The sequence below is a fragment of the Amblyraja radiata genome, chromosome 5 (genome assembly GCF_010909765.2).
Source record: "Amblyraja radiata isolate CabotCenter1 chromosome 5, sAmbRad1.1.pri, whole genome shotgun sequence".
Lineage (NCBI taxonomy): Eukaryota > Metazoa > Chordata > Chondrichthyes > Rajiformes > Rajidae > Amblyraja > Amblyraja radiata.
Window position 1 is genome coordinate 11,916,639 of NC_045960.1, and position 20,887 is coordinate 11,937,525.

Below are 20,887 nucleotides of genomic sequence, written 5' to 3' on the forward strand. Positions count from 1 at the left end.
TCTCAGTCAGATTCACACATGAGACCCAATGTTTATGATTTTGGCTTCCTCCTTTTTGGTTAAGGGAATGGAGCAAAGATGGGCAAATGGAGTACAATACATTATGCACCAATTGTGAAACATGCTAAGTGGCAAATGGCAAAAAACAAATGGCTGGAGGAACTCAGCAGTTCATGATTGCAGCATCTGCAGTCTCTTGTGCCATCTGGTCTTTTCCCATTGAGATTCAGGATAGGAGCTGATAATTGTGTTTTTCCTGCTGGGACTCTAGATGATGTTTTTAATGTTTTTCAGCTGGCTGACAGTGTACAGTAACATCACAGATTCCACCCAAACGTCACATCAGCTGTGAGTGTTTTCTGAGTTGAAGCCATGCAAGAAGGGTGGCATTGGCTGTAAAATTACCTGCAAACAGGCCTCCTTGACAGACTGTATTATCTTGTATCTGAGATCGCAAAGCTGATTCAGAGCATATTTACGTTGTTCACTCTGGATTTCGGCAAAATCATCATAAGTGTATGAATTACTTCTGTCCAGCTGAAAGTGAGAAAGAAAGTGGTGGAATATTTCACAGAAATATCTCAGGCATCATCTGGAGAAGAGATGACTAGTTGAATTCTTCATCTGCAGATCACCCAGTGTGCGTGACAGGGAGGACTTGATGCATGCAGGGAAGAGACAGGACCATGTGAGTTAGGACATGGGCAGTACTGTACAATAGAAGGCCAGCCGGAATACCATTGAAGGCGATGGAAAGTGGATGAAGATTTCAGCAATGGAAGGTGGGGCAAGGGGAAATATTAATAATGTAATAAAAAGGAACTACAGATGCTTGTTTATAACAAAGATAGACACAAAATGTTGGAGTAATCAGCAGATCAGACAGCATCGATGGACAACAAGGGTTGGCGATGTTTCGGGTTGGAACCCTCCTTTAGATTGATTGTAGTTGGGAAGGAGGTTCCCCCACGGCCGCTTGTTGGCTAGAGATGGTGTGAGCGCAAGGGTGATATTTCACTGAACTGTGGAACTGGTTAACAGACGTTTAGGAAGGAAGAGGAGGAAGGGGGCGGGGAAGGGGAGAGAGGTGCTTGTAGTTCTAAGCTACCCAAATGGAACATGAGGTGATGTTCCTCCAATTTGCATGTGGCCTCACTCTGGCAATGGAGGCCTAGGTCAGAAAGGTTAGTATCGGAATGGGAAGGAGCGTTAAAGTGGTTAGCAATCGAGAGATTAAGTAGGCTTTGGCACACCGAGCATAAGTGTTCTGCGAAACGGTCTCCGAGTCTATGTTTCGTCTGGACAATGTACAGAAGCCCACATCGGAAACACCGAGTGCAGTAAGGTTAAAGGAGTGCATGTGAAACTCTGTCTCACCTGGAAGGAAAAACCTGGATGAGGTTGAGGGAGGAAGTATATGTATATGGACAGATGTTACATCTCCTGCGATTGCAGGGGAATGCACCTGGGACGGGTGGTGGTTTGGATGGGAACCAAGGATTTTCGGAGGGAGCAGACTCAGCAGAAGGCTGAAAGGGGTGGGGAGGGGAAGATGTGATCAAAACGTCACCTATTCATCTAAGTTCTCCAGAGGTGCTCCCTGACCCACAGAATTACTCCAACATTTTGCATCTATCTAGGGGAAATATTGCTGAGTGGATGAAGAAGATTTACATGATGGAGAGGATCAAGGGAATCTTCAGATGTATAATTCAGTTGACTAATGTTTATCTTGAGTGCATGTCTCGTTTTAAACTCGCAACATTATAAGCAGACTTACTTTCAAAAAAGCAATGGCACTCCCTTCTGTTCCTAAACCTCCATTGCTTGAGCTGGCAGCTTCACACAAAGCCCGGACATAATAAAGGCAGCGCAGAAAGATCTCATCGGCAAAAAACAGCTGCTTCACCATAATCATTCTAGCAACCAAAGACATAAGGAGCAATCAAAACTGGGAAGATAATTAACTTTCCATGGCAACTGATAGGTTAATAACCCTGATAAGTCATTCCAGCTTCCTCTTCGCAAATTCCATCTGACCTGCTGAGAATTTTCACAGTTTTCTATCTTTTTTTATGTGGTTTGGTGGTAAATTTTTGCCACATAACGTTTTCTGAAAAACACGTTTTTATTATGTCATCAAGAAAGTGTTTTAACTAATCTCGCAATACACTAACCTTTCCATTCACCACACTGTACTAGGAAAGCTGAGACTGTCTCTGAGTAAAATTTCCCTTCTTCCTTTGCCCAACACCCACGGAGCAAAAATGCCGCAGATGGTGAAAATGTAATGATTCCCAAACCTCATACCAAGAGAACATGAGGGTGCTGCCATTTTACTGAAGCATCAGCTGACTGGTGTTTTCACAAGAGATACCAAGTGGCTCCATCACCTTCATTTTGTTTTCATTTGGACTCCACTGGAGGTGGAAGGATAAAGTTCTCCACAACCTGTGAGGTTGTCCACTTTGGCGGCAAAAACAAGGAGGCAGATTATTATCTCAATGGGGTTAGGTTAGGTAAGGGGGAGGTGCAGCGAGACCTGGGCGTCCTTGTACACCGGTCACTGAAAGTTGGCGTGCAGGTACAGCAGGCAGTGAAGAAAGCTAATGGAATGTTGGCCTTCATAACAAGAGGATTTCAGTATAGGAGTAAAGAGGTTCTTCTGCAGTTGTATAGGGCTCTGGTGAGACCACATCTAGAGTATTGTGTACAGTTTTGGTCTCCTAATTTGAGGAAGGACATCCTTGTGATTGAGGCAGTGCAGCGTAGGTTCACGAGATTAATCCCTGGGATGGCGGGACTGTCATATGAGGAAAGATTGAAAAGACTAGGCTTGTATTCACTGGAGTTTAGAAGGATGAGGGGGTTCTTATAGAAACATATAAAATTACAAAAGGACGGGACAAGCTAGATGCAGGAAAATGTTCCCAATGTTGGGCGAGTCCAGAACCAGGGGCCACAGTCTTAGAATAAAGGGGAGGTCATTTAAGACTGAGGTGAGAAAAAACGTTTTCACCCAGAGAGTTGTGAATTTGTGGAATTCCCTGCCACAGAGGGCAGTGGAGGCCAAGTCACTGGATGGATTTAAGAGAGAGTTAGATAGAGCTCTAGGGGCTAGTGAAGTCAAGGGATATGGGAAGAAGGCAGGCACGGGTTATTGATAGGGGATGATCAGCCATGATCACAATGAATGGCGGTGCTGGCTCGAAAGGCTGAATGGCCTCCTCCTGCACCTATTTTCTTTGTTTCTATGTTTTACCAATGTGTCAACCAGGAAAGGGACCTAAAGGACGACTAGATTAAGATAGCTGTGGCCCAGTGGTTCAGGGAGAAAATTCTTGTCCAGTGGCGACAGAGTGAGGTTAAAGCACACGGCATTGGGGGTTCAGTATTGATGTGGATAGAGAACTGGCTGGCAAACAGGAAGCAAAGAGTAGGAGTAAACGGGTCCTTTTCACAATGGCAGGCAGTGACTAGTGGGGTACCGCAAGGCTCAGTGCTGGGACCCCAGCTATTTACAATATATATTAATGATCTGGATGAGGGAATTGAAGGCAATATCTCCAAGTTTGCGGATGACACTAAGCTGGGGGGCAGTGTTAGCTGTGAGGAGGATGCTAGGAGACTGCAAGGTGACTTGGATAGGCTGGGTGAGTGGGCAAATGTTTGGCAGATGCAGTATAATGTGGATAAATGTGAGGTTATCCATTTTGGTGGCAAAAACAGGAAAGCAGACTATTATCTAAATGGTGGCCGACTAGGGAAAGGGGAGATGCAGCGAGACCTGGGTGTCATGGTACACCAGTCATTGAAAGTAGGCATGCAGGTGCAGCAGGCAGTGAAGAAAGCTAATGGTATGTTAGCTTTCATAGCAAAAGGATTTGAGTATAGGAGCAGGGAGGTTCTACTGCAGTTGTACAGGGTCTTGGTGAGACCACACCTGGAGTATTGCGTACAGTTTTGGTCTCCAAATCTGAGGAAGGACATTATTGCCATAGAGGGAGTGCAGAGAAGGTTCACCAGACTGATTCCTGGGATGTCAGGACTGTCTTATGAAGAAAGACTGGATAGACTTGGTTTATACTCTCTAGAATTTAGGAGATTGAGAGGGGATCTTATAGAAACTTATAAAATTCTTAAGGGGTTGGACAGGCTAGATGCAGGAAGATTGCTCCCGATGTTGGGGAAGTCCAGGACAAGGGGTCACAGCTTAAGGATAAGGGGGAAATCCTTTAAAACCGAGATGAGAAGAACTTTTTTCACACAGAGAGTGGTGAATCTCTGGAACTCTCTGCCACAGAGGGTAGTCGAGGCCAGTTCATTGGCTATATTTAAGAGGGAGTTAGATGTGGCCCTTGTGGCTAAGGGGATCAGAGGGTATGGAGAGAAGGCAGGTACGGGATACTGAGTTGGATGATCATCCATGATCATATTGAATGGCGGTGCAGCCTCGAAGGGCCGAATGGCCTACTCCTGCACCTAATTTCTATGTTTCTATGTTTCTATGATCCGAGCTGATCCCTCGCATAACTGGACGGTTGTTTCAGAGACTTTAGGCATTCAGCGTGGAAACGGACCTTTTAGTTCACCAAGTCGGCGCCGACCAGCGATAACCCCGGACACAAGCACTATCCTACACAGTAGGGAAACGCTTGAAAAGTCGGAACATCTTCATGGAACTAGAGCCAACCGTGCCAGGCACCAAAACCAAACAACAGATGGCACCAGGACACCACCTGCCTTATGCTACCTGGAAAGCCCTAAACTGCCTCCGCACTGGAGTGGGATGCTGCGGACTCAACCTGAAGAAGTGGGGCTTCTTGGATTCTGACGTGCAACTGTGGAGAGGTGCAGACAATGGCCCACCTACTGACTTGCAGCGGAGAGGCATGCACTGCGGACGATCTCTGCAGAGGCACAGATGTGGCACAGATAGGGCAAAGCGATGGCAGAACGTCTGACACATGATCGAGCGAGTGAGTAGGAAAAATTTACAATTAAGAGACGCCAATTAACCTATAAACCTTTATGTGTTTGGAATATGGGAGGAAATCAGAGCACCCGGAGATAACCTCCACGATCACAAGGAAAATGTACAAACTCAGTACAGACAACATCCGTAGTCAGGATCGAACCCGGGTCTCTTGCGCTGTAAGGCAGCAACTTTACTGCTGTGCCACTGTGCCATCTATATGGGCACAGTGGGTCTAATAATGCATCATTCTATGGTAAATTTGTTGGTTTTCCAAGGCAAGCGCTGAAGAATGGGAAAAGTCAGTAGACCTTTGAGGAGAGCACAGATGAATGTGGTAAGTGTGTAGGCCTTTTGAAGAGAGCATATGAGAATGTGGGTTAAGCAGGTGGGTCATTGGTAGAGAACATAGGAAAATGGGGTAAACAATTATGCCTTTCAAAAAGTGCACACAGGAGACTGGAGGTAAGTAGGTGGGTCTTTGGTGGAGGACACATGAGAATAGGGATAAAGCATGATGCTGGTGGAGAAGAATAGAAGCCAAAGAGGTATTCAGCAGGAAAACTGTCCAAAATATGGAACTGCACACTGAATGGAAAAGGGAAGGGATAAAGATCCAAAAGAAATCTCTTTAAGTGAGGGCAGAAGGGAATCGAACAAATACATTATGAAATATGATGACATTTGCTCCCCTGATTAGTGTTAAGATGAGGGAGGAATGTATTGTGCCTGCAAATTAGGGAGTGTAAAATTATCCAGAGTCCTTCTCAATGGCTTTCTCTCCCCTCCTCATACAAATGTATGAGTGCAGGTTAAAGGAGGTTAAAAGGTTACCCACCTCCACCATTCCATACTACCTCAAACAATTCCCATGCTTCACAACCTCCAGCATCAAATAGCCAGCGCTCAGATCTTTGTGCGAAACATGAAGAACATCTCATGGAATTATATCCCAAGGCCAAACAGTATCTTTAGTGGAGGAAAAGAATGAATTAACATTATATGAGTTGTGCTGTGAATGAGTTAAATTAGCACCCTATTTACCAATTTCCACATGGAGTGAAAGTCAAACAGACTCTCTTAACATCATGTCAACCATTAGTGTTAGAGCTGCTGCCTCACGATGCTTGAGACCCGGGTTCAATCCTGACCTCGGGTGCTGTCTATGTGGAGTTTGCACTTTCTCTCTGGGACTGCATGCTTAAGTTTTCTCCGACATCCCAAAGACGTATGGATTTGTAGGATAATTGGCCTCTGTAAATTGCCCCTGGCTTGTAGGGAGTGGATGAGTAAGCGGGATAAAATAGAACTTGTGTGAATAGGTGATTGATAGTTGGCGTGAACTCAGGGAACTGAACAAGCCTTTTCCATTTTGTATCTCTAAACTAAACCAAACATACCTACTGCTGCTGGTCTTTAGGTTATGGATATTGACCTTCCAAACACTGAAAGCCTTCCATTTTCTGGGGGGGAAAAAAATTTGAATATGTTTAGAAAAAAAGAAAAATAAACATTAGAAAAAAACATTAGGAACGGAAATTGAAAACGGATATTAAAACGGAACACAGATTTAAATCAAACCTTAACATCTGACTATCTTTCACTAAATTTATCCTATCTGCAAATCTATTTACGTATTAAAATTTGCTTAACTTTCAAGAAATGTTCCGTCAAGTTGCAACCATACATTAAAGCACCCAGAGAGGTGCAGTGCAACTATCAGTGAGCCAGCTGACCTAATTAGCAGATTCAGATAATTCTAACATCTTGGTGTGGGCTAAGTAACAAATTGTTAACACTATGTGCTATTTATAACCGAGTTTGGGCATGGAGAGACAAAGAGTGCCTATAAGCAATCTGGTGAGTGACAAGCCTGAAGCAATGGAAAGGTTCCATGAGGCATAGAACTGGGAAGATCAAGATATTCCTTGCAAGATATGGCTCACCAAAAGGGGATTTCTCACCTGCTACTGGCTTCATTCTGTCCAGCAGGAAAACTGTGATATTTCCTCTTTCAGATTATGGTTGTCAGCTAAGACCAAACATGATTACAATCAAGCCGTCCACAGTGGACGGATACAGGATAGAGGGTATAACATTTAGGGCAAGATAAAGTCCAATAAAACCTGATCAAAGATAGTTCAATGGTCTCCAATGTGGTCGATAGGAGATCAGGGCCGCCTCGAGCTGGCGAGAGGATGGTTCAGTTGCCTGATGACAGCAGGGAAGAAACTCTCCCTGAATCTGGAGGTGTGATGGATATGCAGTATAATGTGGATAAATGTGAGGTTATCCATTTTGGTGGCAAAAACAGGAAAGTAGACTATTATCTGAATGGTGGCCGATTAGGAAAGGGGGAGATGCAACGAGACCTGGGTGTCATGGTACATTAGTCATTAAAATTAGGCATGCAGGTGCAGCAGGCAGTGACGAAGAAGGCGAATGGTATGTTAGCATTCATAGCAAAAGGATTTGAGTATAGGAGCAGGGAGGTTCTACTGCAGTTGTACAGGGTCTTGATGAGAACACACCTGGAGTATTGCGTACAGTTTTGGTCTCCTAATCTGAGGATAGACATTCTTGCCATAGAGGGAGTACAGAGAAGGTTCACCAGACTGATTCCTGGGATGTCAGGACTTTCATATGAAGAAAGACTGGATAGACTCGGTTTGAACTCGCTAGAATTTAGAAGATTGAGGGGGGGATCTTATAGAAACTTACAAAATTCTTAAGGGGTTGGACAGGCTAGATGCAGGAAGATTGTTTCCAATGTTGGGGAAGTCCAGAACAAGGGATCACAGTTTAAGGATAAGGGGGAAATCTTTTAGGACCGAGATGAGGAAAACATTTTTCACACAGAGAGTGGTGAATCTCTGGAATTCTCTGCCACAGAAGGTAGTTGAGGCCAGTTCGTTGGCTATATTTAAGAGGGAGTTAGATGTGGCCCTTGTGGCTAAAGGAATCAGGGGGTATGGAGAGAAGGCAGGTACAGGATACTGAGTTGGATGATCAGCCATGATCATATTGAATGGCGGTGCAGGCTCGAAGGGCCGAATGGCTACTCCTGCACCTATTTTCTATGTTTCTATATCAACTTTGAACTGAGAATATTATTTTCAGTTCCACAAACTAGAGAACAGAGGGATTTCTAAGTGGTAAAAATTCTGAAGCAGTGAAGGTCCAAGAGATACATGAATGCATAAAATAAAAATCACCACGAAGCAACCCATTACACATTGTGTCATTGGTAATTTAAGATGAACTTTCCATCCTAATTCTACTACTTAACTGATGGCCTGCACCTTGTGACTGATGACATTTCAAGTGTGAATGAGGGCTACCAACCTTTGAATATTCGACTCACAATCAATCTCTGAAAGAAAAATAAACTCAACCCATCCTCCCTTTCCTCCTTGCTTTAAGTTCATTGGATCTAACTATCGGTTTCCCTGTTAAGTCTATCCACTCTCTATGACTCTAATCATTTTACACATCTCAAATTATTTTATTTTTTTAAATCCCAGTTGACCAATCTTTCCACACAGATAACATTTTAAATCCTGGCAATATTTTCATAAATCTCCTCCGCATCCTCTCTCATTCTTTTCCAGAATGTGATGACCCTGAACTTCGCAAAGTTCTCCAGCTCTGGTCTAACTATTGTTTCATAGAGTTCTAGCTTAACCTTCCTGCTCTTATATTTTGTGCCTCCTCTACTAAACGAATGTACAGTATCTTCCAAGTTATCTTAACCACATCCATGTATGTGGATTGTTAAAACTCTCATAATTTAAAAGTGAATGAAATCCTGGCCTTTATATTTAGAGAACAAGGAGATGAAAGGTATGCTTCAGTTATGCAGAGGCCAGTTTAAGACACAGTTATGTTTAGACCTCAGCCTTTGACTTGATACCCAATCAAATATTTATCAAAACATTTATCTAAATTTTGTGACATCCTACCTGAAATTCACAAAAATTGGCAGTTCATGAATCTTGTAGAAGAAATATCGTTCGTTCAACCACTCCAATACAGAATCAGTTTCTATGCCATCTTTTTCAGTCAGTGAGTTGATCTGAAAATTAAATCATCATAAAAAGTTAGAAAAGCACTGGTAATTTAAAGGGAAGAAATATAAATGAGTTTGTATTATCAGACGGTAAGAATAACTGGAAGTATCCCAAAGCTGGAACAAAATGTAGCCTTCAAGAGCGGCACGGTGGTGCAGCGGTAGAGTTGCTGCCTTACAGCGCCAGAGAACCAGGTTTGATCCTGACTACGGGTGCTGTCTGTAGGAAGTTTGCATTCTTCCCATGACCTGTTCCGGGTGCTCCCGTTTGCTCCCACACTCCAAAGACGTACAGGTTTGTCGGTAAAGATTGTAAATTGTCCTTTGTGTGTAAGATTGTATTAGCATACGAGGATCGCTGGTCGGCGCGGACTCAGTGGGTGTGCAGAATGGCATATTTCCGCGATGTATCTCTATACTAAACTAAACTAAACTGAGAAATAGTTTCTCGTTCATTTAAAGACTGATATTGATGGTCCTGTGGCCTTGAACTTAGTCATTTACCCAGTCACATCAGAGGACAATTAAGGTACAATCCTTTTTTCAGGATTGGTATGGATTTATTTCCCTCAAACAAAATGCTTTTAACAACAGTCCAGGAGTTTTATCGTCACAGTTATGATACCACCTTCATATTCCAGGATTAAATTAACTAACTGAATTAATTTGCCCAATTGCCTCGTGGAATCGAAGTTCCTGGTTTCTTTGTCCAGGTCACTGAGTTACCAGTCAAATACCATAACAATAATGCTAGCAGACCTCTCCTTTCAAATTTCCTCTGCTTCCTCTCTCATTCTTTTCAGAATGTGATGAACCTGAACTTCGCAAAGTTCTCCAGCTCTGGTCTAACTATTGTTTCATAGAGTTCTAGCTTAACCTTCCTGCTCTTATATTTTGTGACTCCTCTACTAGAAGAATGTACAGTATCTTCCAAGCTTTCTTAACCACATCCATGTATGTGGATCTTAGACACAACCTTCAAAAACCCTCCATTGAAACATTTAAACTCAGCGGATCTATTTAAAAAATCTAACCTACATTATTTTTCACCAATTGAAATGTCTCGGTGATTTGGCAGAGTCCAAATACTGCGAGAACAGAAAGAGTGAGGGTAATAGTGGATTGAGAATTTTGAAGTCAATAAACTTTGATGTCAGCACAATGAAAGTGAAGGATTGGAGTGAGAATGTGTGGTTTAGCAGAGAGAGAAGACGTGTCAGAAACACTGAATATAGCATTGCTGACCAATGGATTCTATGATGAGTAGAGACAGTGAGATGAGAAGGCTTCTCTCAGTGAAAAGACTGCACAATTATTTCACAGTCCAAAGGGGTTAATGGAGTACATGCCAGAGCTGCTGCCATGTTGAACAAGACCTTACAGCAACAGTAGGTTGCACAACCAACACTCAATGAAACTAGCAGTAACTACAGTTTTCAATGAAGCAGTCTTTCATACAACCTTTCTCCAAGAGATCTAAACTCAATTAGGTAGTTTTTTTAAAAACTAAATTCCAAATAAAAGCAATTTTTAACAGACTTGAAAGGTTTACGGGGAACTTGCAATTATAACCTTTACCATATACAAGGGGGTTCAATTTAGTACACACAATACACAACACAATACAATTTATTTGTCACTTGAACCTCATAGAGGCTCAAATGAAATGTTGTTTCTACAGTCATACACACAAGAAAAAAAGACCCAAGACACAACACAATTTACACAGACATCCATCACAGCGCATCTCCTCCTCGCTGTGATGGAAGGCAAAAAAACTTATCTCTCCCCTGCACTCCCCATTCCCCTCCCGATGTCAGAGTCAAAGCCCCCGGCGGGCGATGGCAATTGTCCCGCGGCCATTAACGCCGCGCCAGGTGATGCAAGGCCGCACTCCGGGTCTTGTTGTTGGAGCCTCCGGCGGGCGCTAGCAAAGTCCCGCAGCCGTTGAAGCCACGCCGGGCGATGATGTAAGGCCCCGCTCCAGGTACTCCTCGACCCCGCGACTCGGGCAGGAGAAGTCGCCGTTGCGGAAGCCCCGAAAAGCGGTCTCCCAGCAGGGACCCGCGGGCTCCCGATATTACTGTCTGCCAGACCTGCGGTAAGCCTCCGAATCTCCGGGGGTCGGGTCACAGCAGCGCGCCACCACAGCTCCACCCGCTCTGAACTCGGCCAGCTCCATGATGGTGAGTAGGTCCGCAGCTCCGCGACTGGAGCCCCAGGTCGTTCCTGCTGGAGGCCGCTCCACGTTGCAGCCCCAACGACAACGGAGACCCGACAGGGAAAAGGTCGGGTTCTCCGTGCAGGGGAAAGATTTTAAAAGTTCCCCCCCCCCCCCCACACACACACACACATACCCCATCAAAAAATAAATAAAAACTACATTAAAATGGGACAAAAAATAACAAAAAGACAGGGACTGCAGAGGCCGCTGCGACGTGAGTCGCGCCGCCCACCGGAACTCCTGTAATAGAAGAAAAGCAAAATAGTAGGCTCCTGTAATAGAAGAAAAGCGTTGAACTTTAATAGATGTGTCACCTTCACTATTCAATGTAGCAATCTCTGCTCAGTAATAAGGTCTGCAGTTATTAACAGGGGAGCCTGCCTGAAGATAAGCAGTCCTTGCATTGAATTCTTCTGGCAGTGATTGAAGTTATTCAAAATCTAGATTCTCGTTAGTGCATGGCAGACCTATGACAATAGAGCTCAAGATTCAAGATTCAAGATTCAATTTAATTGTCACATGTACCAATTAAGGTACAGTGAAATTTGAGTTACCATACAGCCATACGAAGTAGAAAAGCAGAAATACACACAGCACATAAAATAAAGTTTAACATAAACATAAATATCGACCACAGTGGAATCCACATTCCTAACTGTGATGGAAGACAATAAAGTTCAGTCATTTTCCTCCTTTGTTCACCCGTGGTCGGCGCCTTGAACCCTCCGCAGTGCCGCTGCAGTCGGTCCACTGTTCAAGCCCTCTCGTCGGGATGATCGAAACTCCGGCGTCGGGACGGATTGGAACACTCCGCGGCATGGAGCTCCCGAGTCGGTCGCTTCTTACCGGAGACCGCTGCTTCACGGTGTTAGTCTACAGGCCCTGCGGTCGGAGCTCCAACACTGGCGATCCTCGGCAAAAGATCCCAGGTTCCGCGATGGTAAGTCCACGCGGCACCCGCGGCTTGAAGCTCTGGGCCGGTCTCCAGGAAAGGCCGCACCACTCCATGCTGTAGGCTGCAGGGGGGGGGGGCAGAGATGCGACACGGAGAAAAATTGCATCTCCGTCCAGGTAAGTGACTGGAAAAATACATCCAAAAAAACGGGCTCCGAATTGTTGGGATGACACAAAATTGCATAAGAGTACAAATAACCAGGAGTAAGCCTTTAACTATACAACCATATAAAGAGGAGGAACAAAAATAAATGTAGTTCTCATACTGAAAATGACAAATAAAATATATTAGATGGATGAACAAATGGCTGATGTATTGAACAAATAATTTGCATTTTATTTTCAGTTCAGAATACATACATATAGCATGAATGACTGTTCGGAACTTCGGATAATCAAAATCACTGAAGAGAAAGCACTGGAGAAATAATCAAGACTAAAACAGGAACAATTAGAACCTGACTGCATGCTTCTCGAGATTTGAGACAAAGTGGCTGCAGAGATAGATGATTCATGAGTGATAAGTTTTGCAGTCTTTGCAGCCTCCTCGAAGATCGTTTTTCAGTTAGCTTTGCTTCAACTCAAACGTGGGTATATTTATTTAAGTCATTAACCAGGTCCAGATGTGCTGGAGTAACTCAGTGGGACAGGCAGCATCTTTGGAGAGAAGGAAGGGGTGACGTTTCGGGTCGAGACCCTTCTTCAGACTGATGTTGGGGGAGGGGGCGGGACAGTGATAGAATGTAGTCGGGGACAGTGGTGGGAGAACTGGGAAGGGGGAGGGGATGGAGAGAGGGAAAGCAACGGCTATTTGAGTTAGAGAAGTAAATGTTTATACCGCTGGGGTGTGAGCTACCCAACAAAATATGAGGTGCTGTTCCTCCAGTTTGCGCTGGGCCTCACTCTAACAATGGAGGAGGTCCAGGACAGAAAGGTCAGATTGGGAATGGGAGGGAGAGTTGAAGCGCTGAGCAACCAGGAGATCAGATAGACCAGGGAGCTGCGGAGGGAACGGTCTCTGCGGAAAGCAGAAAGGGGTGGAGATGGGAAGCTGTGACCAGTAGTAGGATCCAGCTGGAGGTGGCGAAAATGATGGAGGATTATATGCTGTATGCAACGGCTGATAGGGTGAAAGGTGGGGACAAGGGGGACTGTCCTTGTTATGAATGGGTGGATGGGGAGCAAGAGCGGAGCTGCGGGATATCGAGAAGACCCAAGTGAGAGCCTCAGTCTATTACAAACCCACTGACTCCCATAGCTATCTAGACTACGCTTCTTCCCACCCTGCTTCCTGTAAAGACTCTATCCCTACTCCCAATTCCTAAGTCCATGCCGCATCTGCGCCCAGGATGAGGTTTTCCATACCAGGTCATCAGAGATGTCCTCATTCTTTAAGAAACGGAGGTTCCCCTCTTCCATTATAGATGAGGCTATCATTAGGGATGCTCGATCCCGCAGATCCGCTCTTGCTCCCCCTTCCCCCATTTGTAGCAAGGACAGAGTCCCCCTTGTCCTCACCTTCCACCCCATCAGCCATCGCACACAGCATATAGTCCTCCAACTTTTTCGCCACCTCCAGCGGGATTCCACTACTGGCCACATCTTCCCATCTCCTCCTCTTTCTGCTTTCCGCAGGACAGGGCCCGCCGCAACTCCCTGGTCAACTTCGTCCCTTGCCCATCCAAATCACCCCTTCCCCGGGTAACTTTCCCCAGCAACCGCGGGAAGATTCAACAACCTGTCCCTTTACCTCCCCCAAGAAACCCCAACAGTCTTTCAGGTGAGGCAGAGGTTCACTGCACCTCGTCCAACCTCATTACGTATCCGCTGCTCCAGGTGTCAACTCCTTATCAACGAGACAAGCGCAGGCTCGGATATTTCGCGACACCTCGCTCAGCACTTCTAACTACCCCCTCTCAATCTCCCAATCTGACATTCTGTCTGGGCCCCCTCAAGTAGGCCCAGCAAATTGGAGGACCGCACCATATTTCACTTGGTAGTTACACCCCAAGCGTATGAACATTGACTTCTCTAACTTCAAATAGCCCTGCTCTCTCTCCCCATCCCCTCCCCAGTTCTCCCACCAGTCTTACTGTCTTCGACTACATTCTATCTCTGACCCCCCCCCCCCCCCCCTCCCCTGACATCATCTGAAGAAGGGTCTCAACCAGAAATGTCACCCATTCCTTCTTTCCAGAGATGCTGCCTGTCCCGCTGAGTTACTCCAACATTTTGTGGTGCTGTATTGTTCTATGTTTACTACTGAAGGACCAAACAATTCTATTACCTTGGAAACATGGGATGCACTGATTGTCCAATATGGTTTATACAGTTTTGCTGTTTTTGCCGGAACCACTTGTAGATTGTAAGGATTGTAGCGAGCTCTTGGGTCATTCCGAGTCCTTGAGAGACAATACACAAATTCGCCGTTGCCCTCCATTGCTGTCATTACATCCAGCTGGAAAATAAAATAAAAGTAATAAAAGTTATAATATTATGCAGCACTCTGTGCAAATGAAGGAGCACAGTCCATAGTCCACAATTCACAGGTCACACTGATCGTAGTTCCACTGATTAGGGACTGTCATATGTTGATAGAATGGAGCAGCTGGGCTTGTATACTCTGGAATTTAGAAGGATGAGAGGGTACTTATTGAAACATAGAAGATTATTAAGGGTTTGGACAAGCTAGAGGCAGGAAACATGTTCCCGATGTTGGGGGAGTCCAGAAACAAGGGCCACTGTTTAAGAATAAGGGGTAAGCCATTTAGAAGGGAGATGAGGAAAAACATTTTCACACAGAGAGTTGTGAGTGTGGAATTCTCTGCCTCAGAGGGCGGTGGAGGCTGGTTCTCTGGATGCTTTCAAGAGAGAACTAAACAGAGTTCTTAAAGATAGCAGAGTCAAGGGATATGGGGAGAAGGCAGGAATGGGGTACTGACTGTGGATGATCAGCCATGATCACATTGAATGGCGGTGCTGGCTCGAGGGGCCGAATGGCCTGCTCCTGCACCTATTGTCTATTGCCACTGTTCATACTGTCACAGTACATGAGTCAACCTGACACTTAATATTTTGGCAGTTTACAGGATCACCAACTGAAACATCAAATCATCTTTTCTCTTTTAGAGAGAAATTACTCTGTTCAGAGTGCCAGCCAATAAGTGAAAGTGGGCTGGGAACACAATGAAAACACAAAAATCACAGTGATCTTAATCAAGCTTGCTCTGACTGAGAAGGATTTTACACATTTTTATTTAATTATGATCAGAGTGCAGCCTTTGGTGGGTGGTGGCTTTCATTCATTTGAAATATATCCTACATTTTCATAGTCAAAGCGAGTGATGTCTTGAGTTAAATCCTGTGGGTCATAAGATTTTAGCTGAAGCTTGCAGTTCCAGGTAAAGAAGGTATCATAATAGGGCCTCCTTTTGTCATTGTAACCATTTAAATTGAGGCCAATCAATTTAGCTTGCTGTTTGAGTGATAAGAAGCCAGGCAGAGAAAACACAGCATACTTTAAAAAAAATCAACAGTCCTGGATTATGGATTATCAATGGTCTAAGAGGGCTTTGGTGAATAGCCACAGGTGTCTATTTCTTTCTTTCTTTCCTGCTTTAATTAGGAACTTCAGATTGTTGCAGGTTTACCTCAGAATGGAATAAACACATGAGTGTAATGTTATTTTTAATATGTGTTAAAAAGTATGTTTTAGTGTTCCTTGGTTTGTTTGATGGGGGGGGGGGGGTTGGGGGAAACTTTGTTTTTCAATCTCTTACATCGACAGAGATGCAATTTTTTTCCATGTCTTATCTCTGTCCCCACTGCGGCCTAATATCGTGGAGTTGGCGGTCTTTCCTGAAGACCAACGGATGCTCCAAGCCGCGGGAGTCTGCGGGGCTTTAACATTGCAGAGCTTGCGATCCCTTGCCGAGGATCGAAGCTCCAACCACGGGGCTTGTGGACTTCAACATCGTGAAGCCCGCGGTCTCTGGTAAGAAGAGACCGATTTTGGAGCTCCATGTCGCGGAGAGAGTTTCATCCGCCCCTATGTGGGAGTTTCGATTACCCCGATGGGGGCTTCGATCGTCGGCTGCGGGGGCTTTGATCGCCCTGACTGCGGATAGTTTGACTGCCCCGACCACGGGAGAACAAAGAGGAAGAAGTTTGAACTTTATTGCCTTCCATCACAGTGAGGAATATGGAATCCACTGTGATGGATGTTTATGTTAATTTTCATGTGGTTGTGTGTCTTGTTGCTTTTCACTTAGTATGGTATGAATGGGTGTACCTTAATTGGTACATATGACAATAAACTGACCTTGGAACCTTGAATTTAAAGTACTAAGGTAACTTCAGAGAAATTTGACCCTGACATGCTCCTCCTGTGTTGTGTCCCTGGTGGCCACGTTTGCAAGAAGTATGTCCACTGCAGCTCCTGACTGACCATATTGCCCAGCTGGAGTTGCAGATGGATTCATTGCAGAGCATCCGTGATGTTGAGGACCTTGTGACTGCATGTTGAGTAAGCTGGTAACCCCGCAATTAATGTCTGCATAGACATAAAAGTGAAGGATTACCACCGGTCGGAGCAGCAGGTGAAGCCAGGTAATCCAGTAGTCTCCTATGGCCATCCCTCTCTCCAACATAAACTGTGGTCAATACTGATGGGGGTGAGGGAGAAATTGCCTCACAGGTGAAAGCAAAAGCAGCCAGGTCTGTGGCACAATCTATCTTTGCTGCACAAGATGGGAGCGATCAGGAGTGATATAGTGGGGGATTAATTATAAGAAGAGCAAGCAGGCATTTCTGTGGCTGTAAACAAGATTATTAAACCATATGTTGCCTCTCTAACAGGGTCAAGGATGTCTCTGAGCTGCTGCAGGACTTTGCAGGACGAGGAGGGTAAACGGCAAAAGGCCATGGTCCTGTGTGGGTGATGGACACAGGTTCTCTTGCAACATTTAAGTGGACAAGCATTCGAATTGCCAAGGCATTATAGGCTGTGAACCAAGCGCTAATACATGACATTAGTGGTCACCCTGGACATAGTGGGCCGAATGGCCTGGTCTATGCTGTATGACTGATTCCATGGCTCTCTATGATTTAACTATCCTTCACTCCTTGCTTTATTCCCAGAGAAGTGACTTTGCATTGTTATTATGTTGGCTCTTTGAATATTTGCTCCAAACATTCCCTCAGTTCTCCAAATTCCTGTAGATGTATATTAAATATATCAACTGTTTGTTCAACAGACATCTCTAAGCAAATGGGATATGATTTAATGTTGCAATCAGTGCAAAAAGATAAGCTAGTGAATCAACTAATGCTTTATACTTTATCTCCCTCCATTTTTTTTACCTCCATTGACTATTTAACTATTTTAATTATTTTGACTATTTTAACAAAATATAAACCACAAAGATTTGGGGATTTTTTTGGGATCATATATTCATGCAGCACAAAAACTGCCCACCATGTCAAGTATCCAACTAAACTAATCCCTTTTTCCAGCATTTGGTAGTAGCCTTCTGTGCCTTGGCAATTTGAGTGCTTGTCTGGCTCCCTGTAGTTAATGCTCCCTAATCCAGGCAAAATTCTAGTAGACCTCCTCAAAATTCTAGTAAACCTAGTATTTCCTCCAGCCTTTGGAAACTCTTTTATTGCTCTTTATCAACATGAGGACCAAAGTTGTGCCAATGAAAGTCAAAGAAGCCATTATGAGACTAAGAAACAAGAATAAAACTGTTAGAGACAGCCAAACCTTAGGCTTACAAAAATCAACTGTTTGAAACATCATTAAGAAGAAAGAGAGCACTGATGAGCTTACTAATCGCAAAGGAACTGGCAGGCCAAGGAAGACCTCCACAGCTGATGACAGAAGAATTCTCTCTATAATAAAGAAAAACTCCCAAACACCTGTCTGACAGATCAGAAACACTCTTCAGGAGTCAGGTGTGGATTTGTCAATGACCAGAGGCTACACTGCAAGATGCAAACCACTGGTTAGCTGCAAAAATAGTATGGCCAGGTCACAGTTTGCCAAGAAGTACTTAAAAGAGTAACCACAGTTCTGGAAAAAGGTCTTGTGGACAGATGAGACGAAGATTAACTTATATCAGAGTGATCACAAGAGCAAAGTATGGAGGAGAGAAGGAACTGCCCAAGATCCAAAGCATACCACCTCATCTGTGAAACACAGTGGTGGGGATGTTATGGCCTGGGCATGTATGGCTGCTGAAGGTACTGGCTCACTTATCTTCATTGATGATACACTACTGATGGTAGTAGCATAATGAATTCTGAAGTGTAATTGGCCGGCGGTTCATTCTACAGCAAGACAATGACCCCAAACATACTGCTAAAGCAACAAAGGAGTTTTTCAAAGCTAAAAAATTGTCAATTCTTGAGTGGCCAAGATCTGAACCCAATTGAGCATGCCTTTTATATACTGAAGAGAAAACTGAAGGGGACTAGCCCCCAAAACAAGCATAAGTGAAAGATGGCTGCAATACTCGCCTGGCAGAGCATCATCAGAGAAGACACCCAGCAAATGGTGATGTCCATGAATCGCGGACTTCAAGCAGTCATTGCATGCAAAGGATATGCAACAAATTATTAAACATGACTACTTTCATTTACATGACATTGCTGTGCCCCAAACATTATGGTGCCCTGAAATGGGGGGACTATGTATAAACACAGCTGTAATTTCTACATGGTGAAACCAAAATGTATAAAAATGGCCTTTATTAAAATCTGACAATGTGCACTTTAACCACATGTGATTTTTTTTCAATTACAAATCTCAAACTGTGGAGTACAGAGGCAACTAAATAAATGATGGGTCTTTGTCCCAAACGTTATGGAGCACACTGTAACAACAGTGAAGTTTATTTCTGGAACTACTGGTTGCCATGGTGATGCAGTCCTTCTAATGGCACATCAAACTGCTTGGTTTGCTGTGTACACATTTTCACCCAAAACTGTTTGAGCATAGAATTCAGGCTGGTCAGTAGTTAGATAAATCAGCAAACAGACATGTGGCATTGGCAAATCACAGCCAGATTTCTATCTGTTGCTGTTGGAATAAGGGACTCAAAACACCTTAATAAAGTAAGCAAATGTAACCAACAAGGCAAGCCAGAATTTCTTGCACCCCACTTACCATACAATGTTGTATGATTGTATCAGAGTACTAATATAACGAGCAATGATGATGCCCAGTGAAATGCACGTCCAGAACACTAATGGACCTCAAGTCCAATTTACTGTCAGGTTTTGTGTCCATCTCTCATATCTCACACTCAGCTGACCATCAGATCAGAGTTCACTCTCATCATTGTGCCTGGCTGATTATCAGGTCTCACCAGGTCAAACCAGCCAGCACATTCTGAGCCACCTTTTTTTCTTGTGATATCCCAAATTTGGTTTAATTTCTCTTCAGAAAATGGCATTTGACAACATAAGTATAAGCCAAAATCCCATGAGTTGTACCTGTAGCTGGTTCATTGTAAGGTATCGAGTAGTACGGATTTTGAGACATGATGCATCTTCCGGGAATACTGTCTCCCAGCCAAGTGAATTTCGCAGTCTCACAATGTGGTGTATGGCCCCATCCTCTAGATCATCCTCTGGCTCTGATGAAAACAGGATCACTGGTCAAAACTCTCCAACTAGAAATCATTTCATCAATAGTAAATGCAACATTGCAACTACAGTGGAAACACAAATTCTGGCTACACGGAAATCCATACAAAGTGGAAGACGTGAAGGAGAAGATGAGATGTATCAGAGAACAGTGATTAGTGTTACTGTAGGATCGCAAAATATAGAAAGATTTATTAACTCATCATGCCTGTGCAAGGCTATTCAACAATCTATCCAATTAATTGGCTTCATGGAAGGAAGCCGAGGGTGATAGTGGAAGGCTGTTTTTCAGACTGGAGGACTGTGACTAGTGGTATGCCTCAGGGATTGATGCTGAACTGATTGCTGTTTGTGGTTTATATCAATGATTTGGATAAGAATATACAAGGCATGATTGGTAAGGTTGCAGATGATACTAAAGTGGGTGGTAATGTAGATAGTGAATATGATTATCAAAAATTATGGTAGGATCTTGATCATTATGGCAAATGGGCTGCGGAATAGTTAATGGAGTGAATGTAGGTAAGTGCGAGGTGTTGGGAAGTTAAACCAGAGTAGGACCCTTACAGTGAATGACAGGGTCCTTGTGAAAATTGTAGAGCAGAATGTTTTAGGGGTGCAGGTACACAGTGGCATGAAAGTGGTGTCAGGGGTGGATAGAGTGGTCAAGAAGGCTTTCGGTGCATTGACCTTCATCAATCAGGGTATTGATTATTAAAGTTGGGATGTTATGTTACAGTTGCACGAGACGTTGATGAGGCCACATTTGTAGTATTGTGTTCAGTTGAGTAGACTTAGACTTTATTCCTTGGAGCGCAGGAGGATAAAGGGTAATATTATAGAAGTGTATAGGATCATGAATGGAATAGATAGGGTAAAGGCACAGAATCTACCCAGGATAGAGGAATCGAGAACCAGAGGACATCAATTTAAGTTGAGTGGGAAAAGATTGAATAGTAACCTGAGGGGCAACTTTTTCACACAGAGGGTGGCGGGTGTATGGAACGAGCTGTCA

At 44.1% G+C, this 20,887-nt stretch overlaps 1 protein-coding gene across 1 annotated transcript in view; it reads right to left on the reverse strand.

The window, feature by feature from the left end:
- Positions 1-20,887, reverse strand: part of dnah14 (dynein axonemal heavy chain 14) — a 435,381-nt gene that overhangs the window by 332,779 nt on the left and 81,715 nt on the right. The window contains 6 exon segments of the mRNA XM_033020484.1: positions 406-537; positions 1,781-1,919; positions 6,376-6,438; positions 8,938-9,050; positions 14,510-14,680; positions 19,720-19,862. Of these exon segments, the coding sequence (XP_032876375.1) occupies positions 406-537; positions 1,781-1,919; positions 6,376-6,438; positions 8,938-9,050; positions 14,510-14,680; positions 19,720-19,862 (761 nt within the window).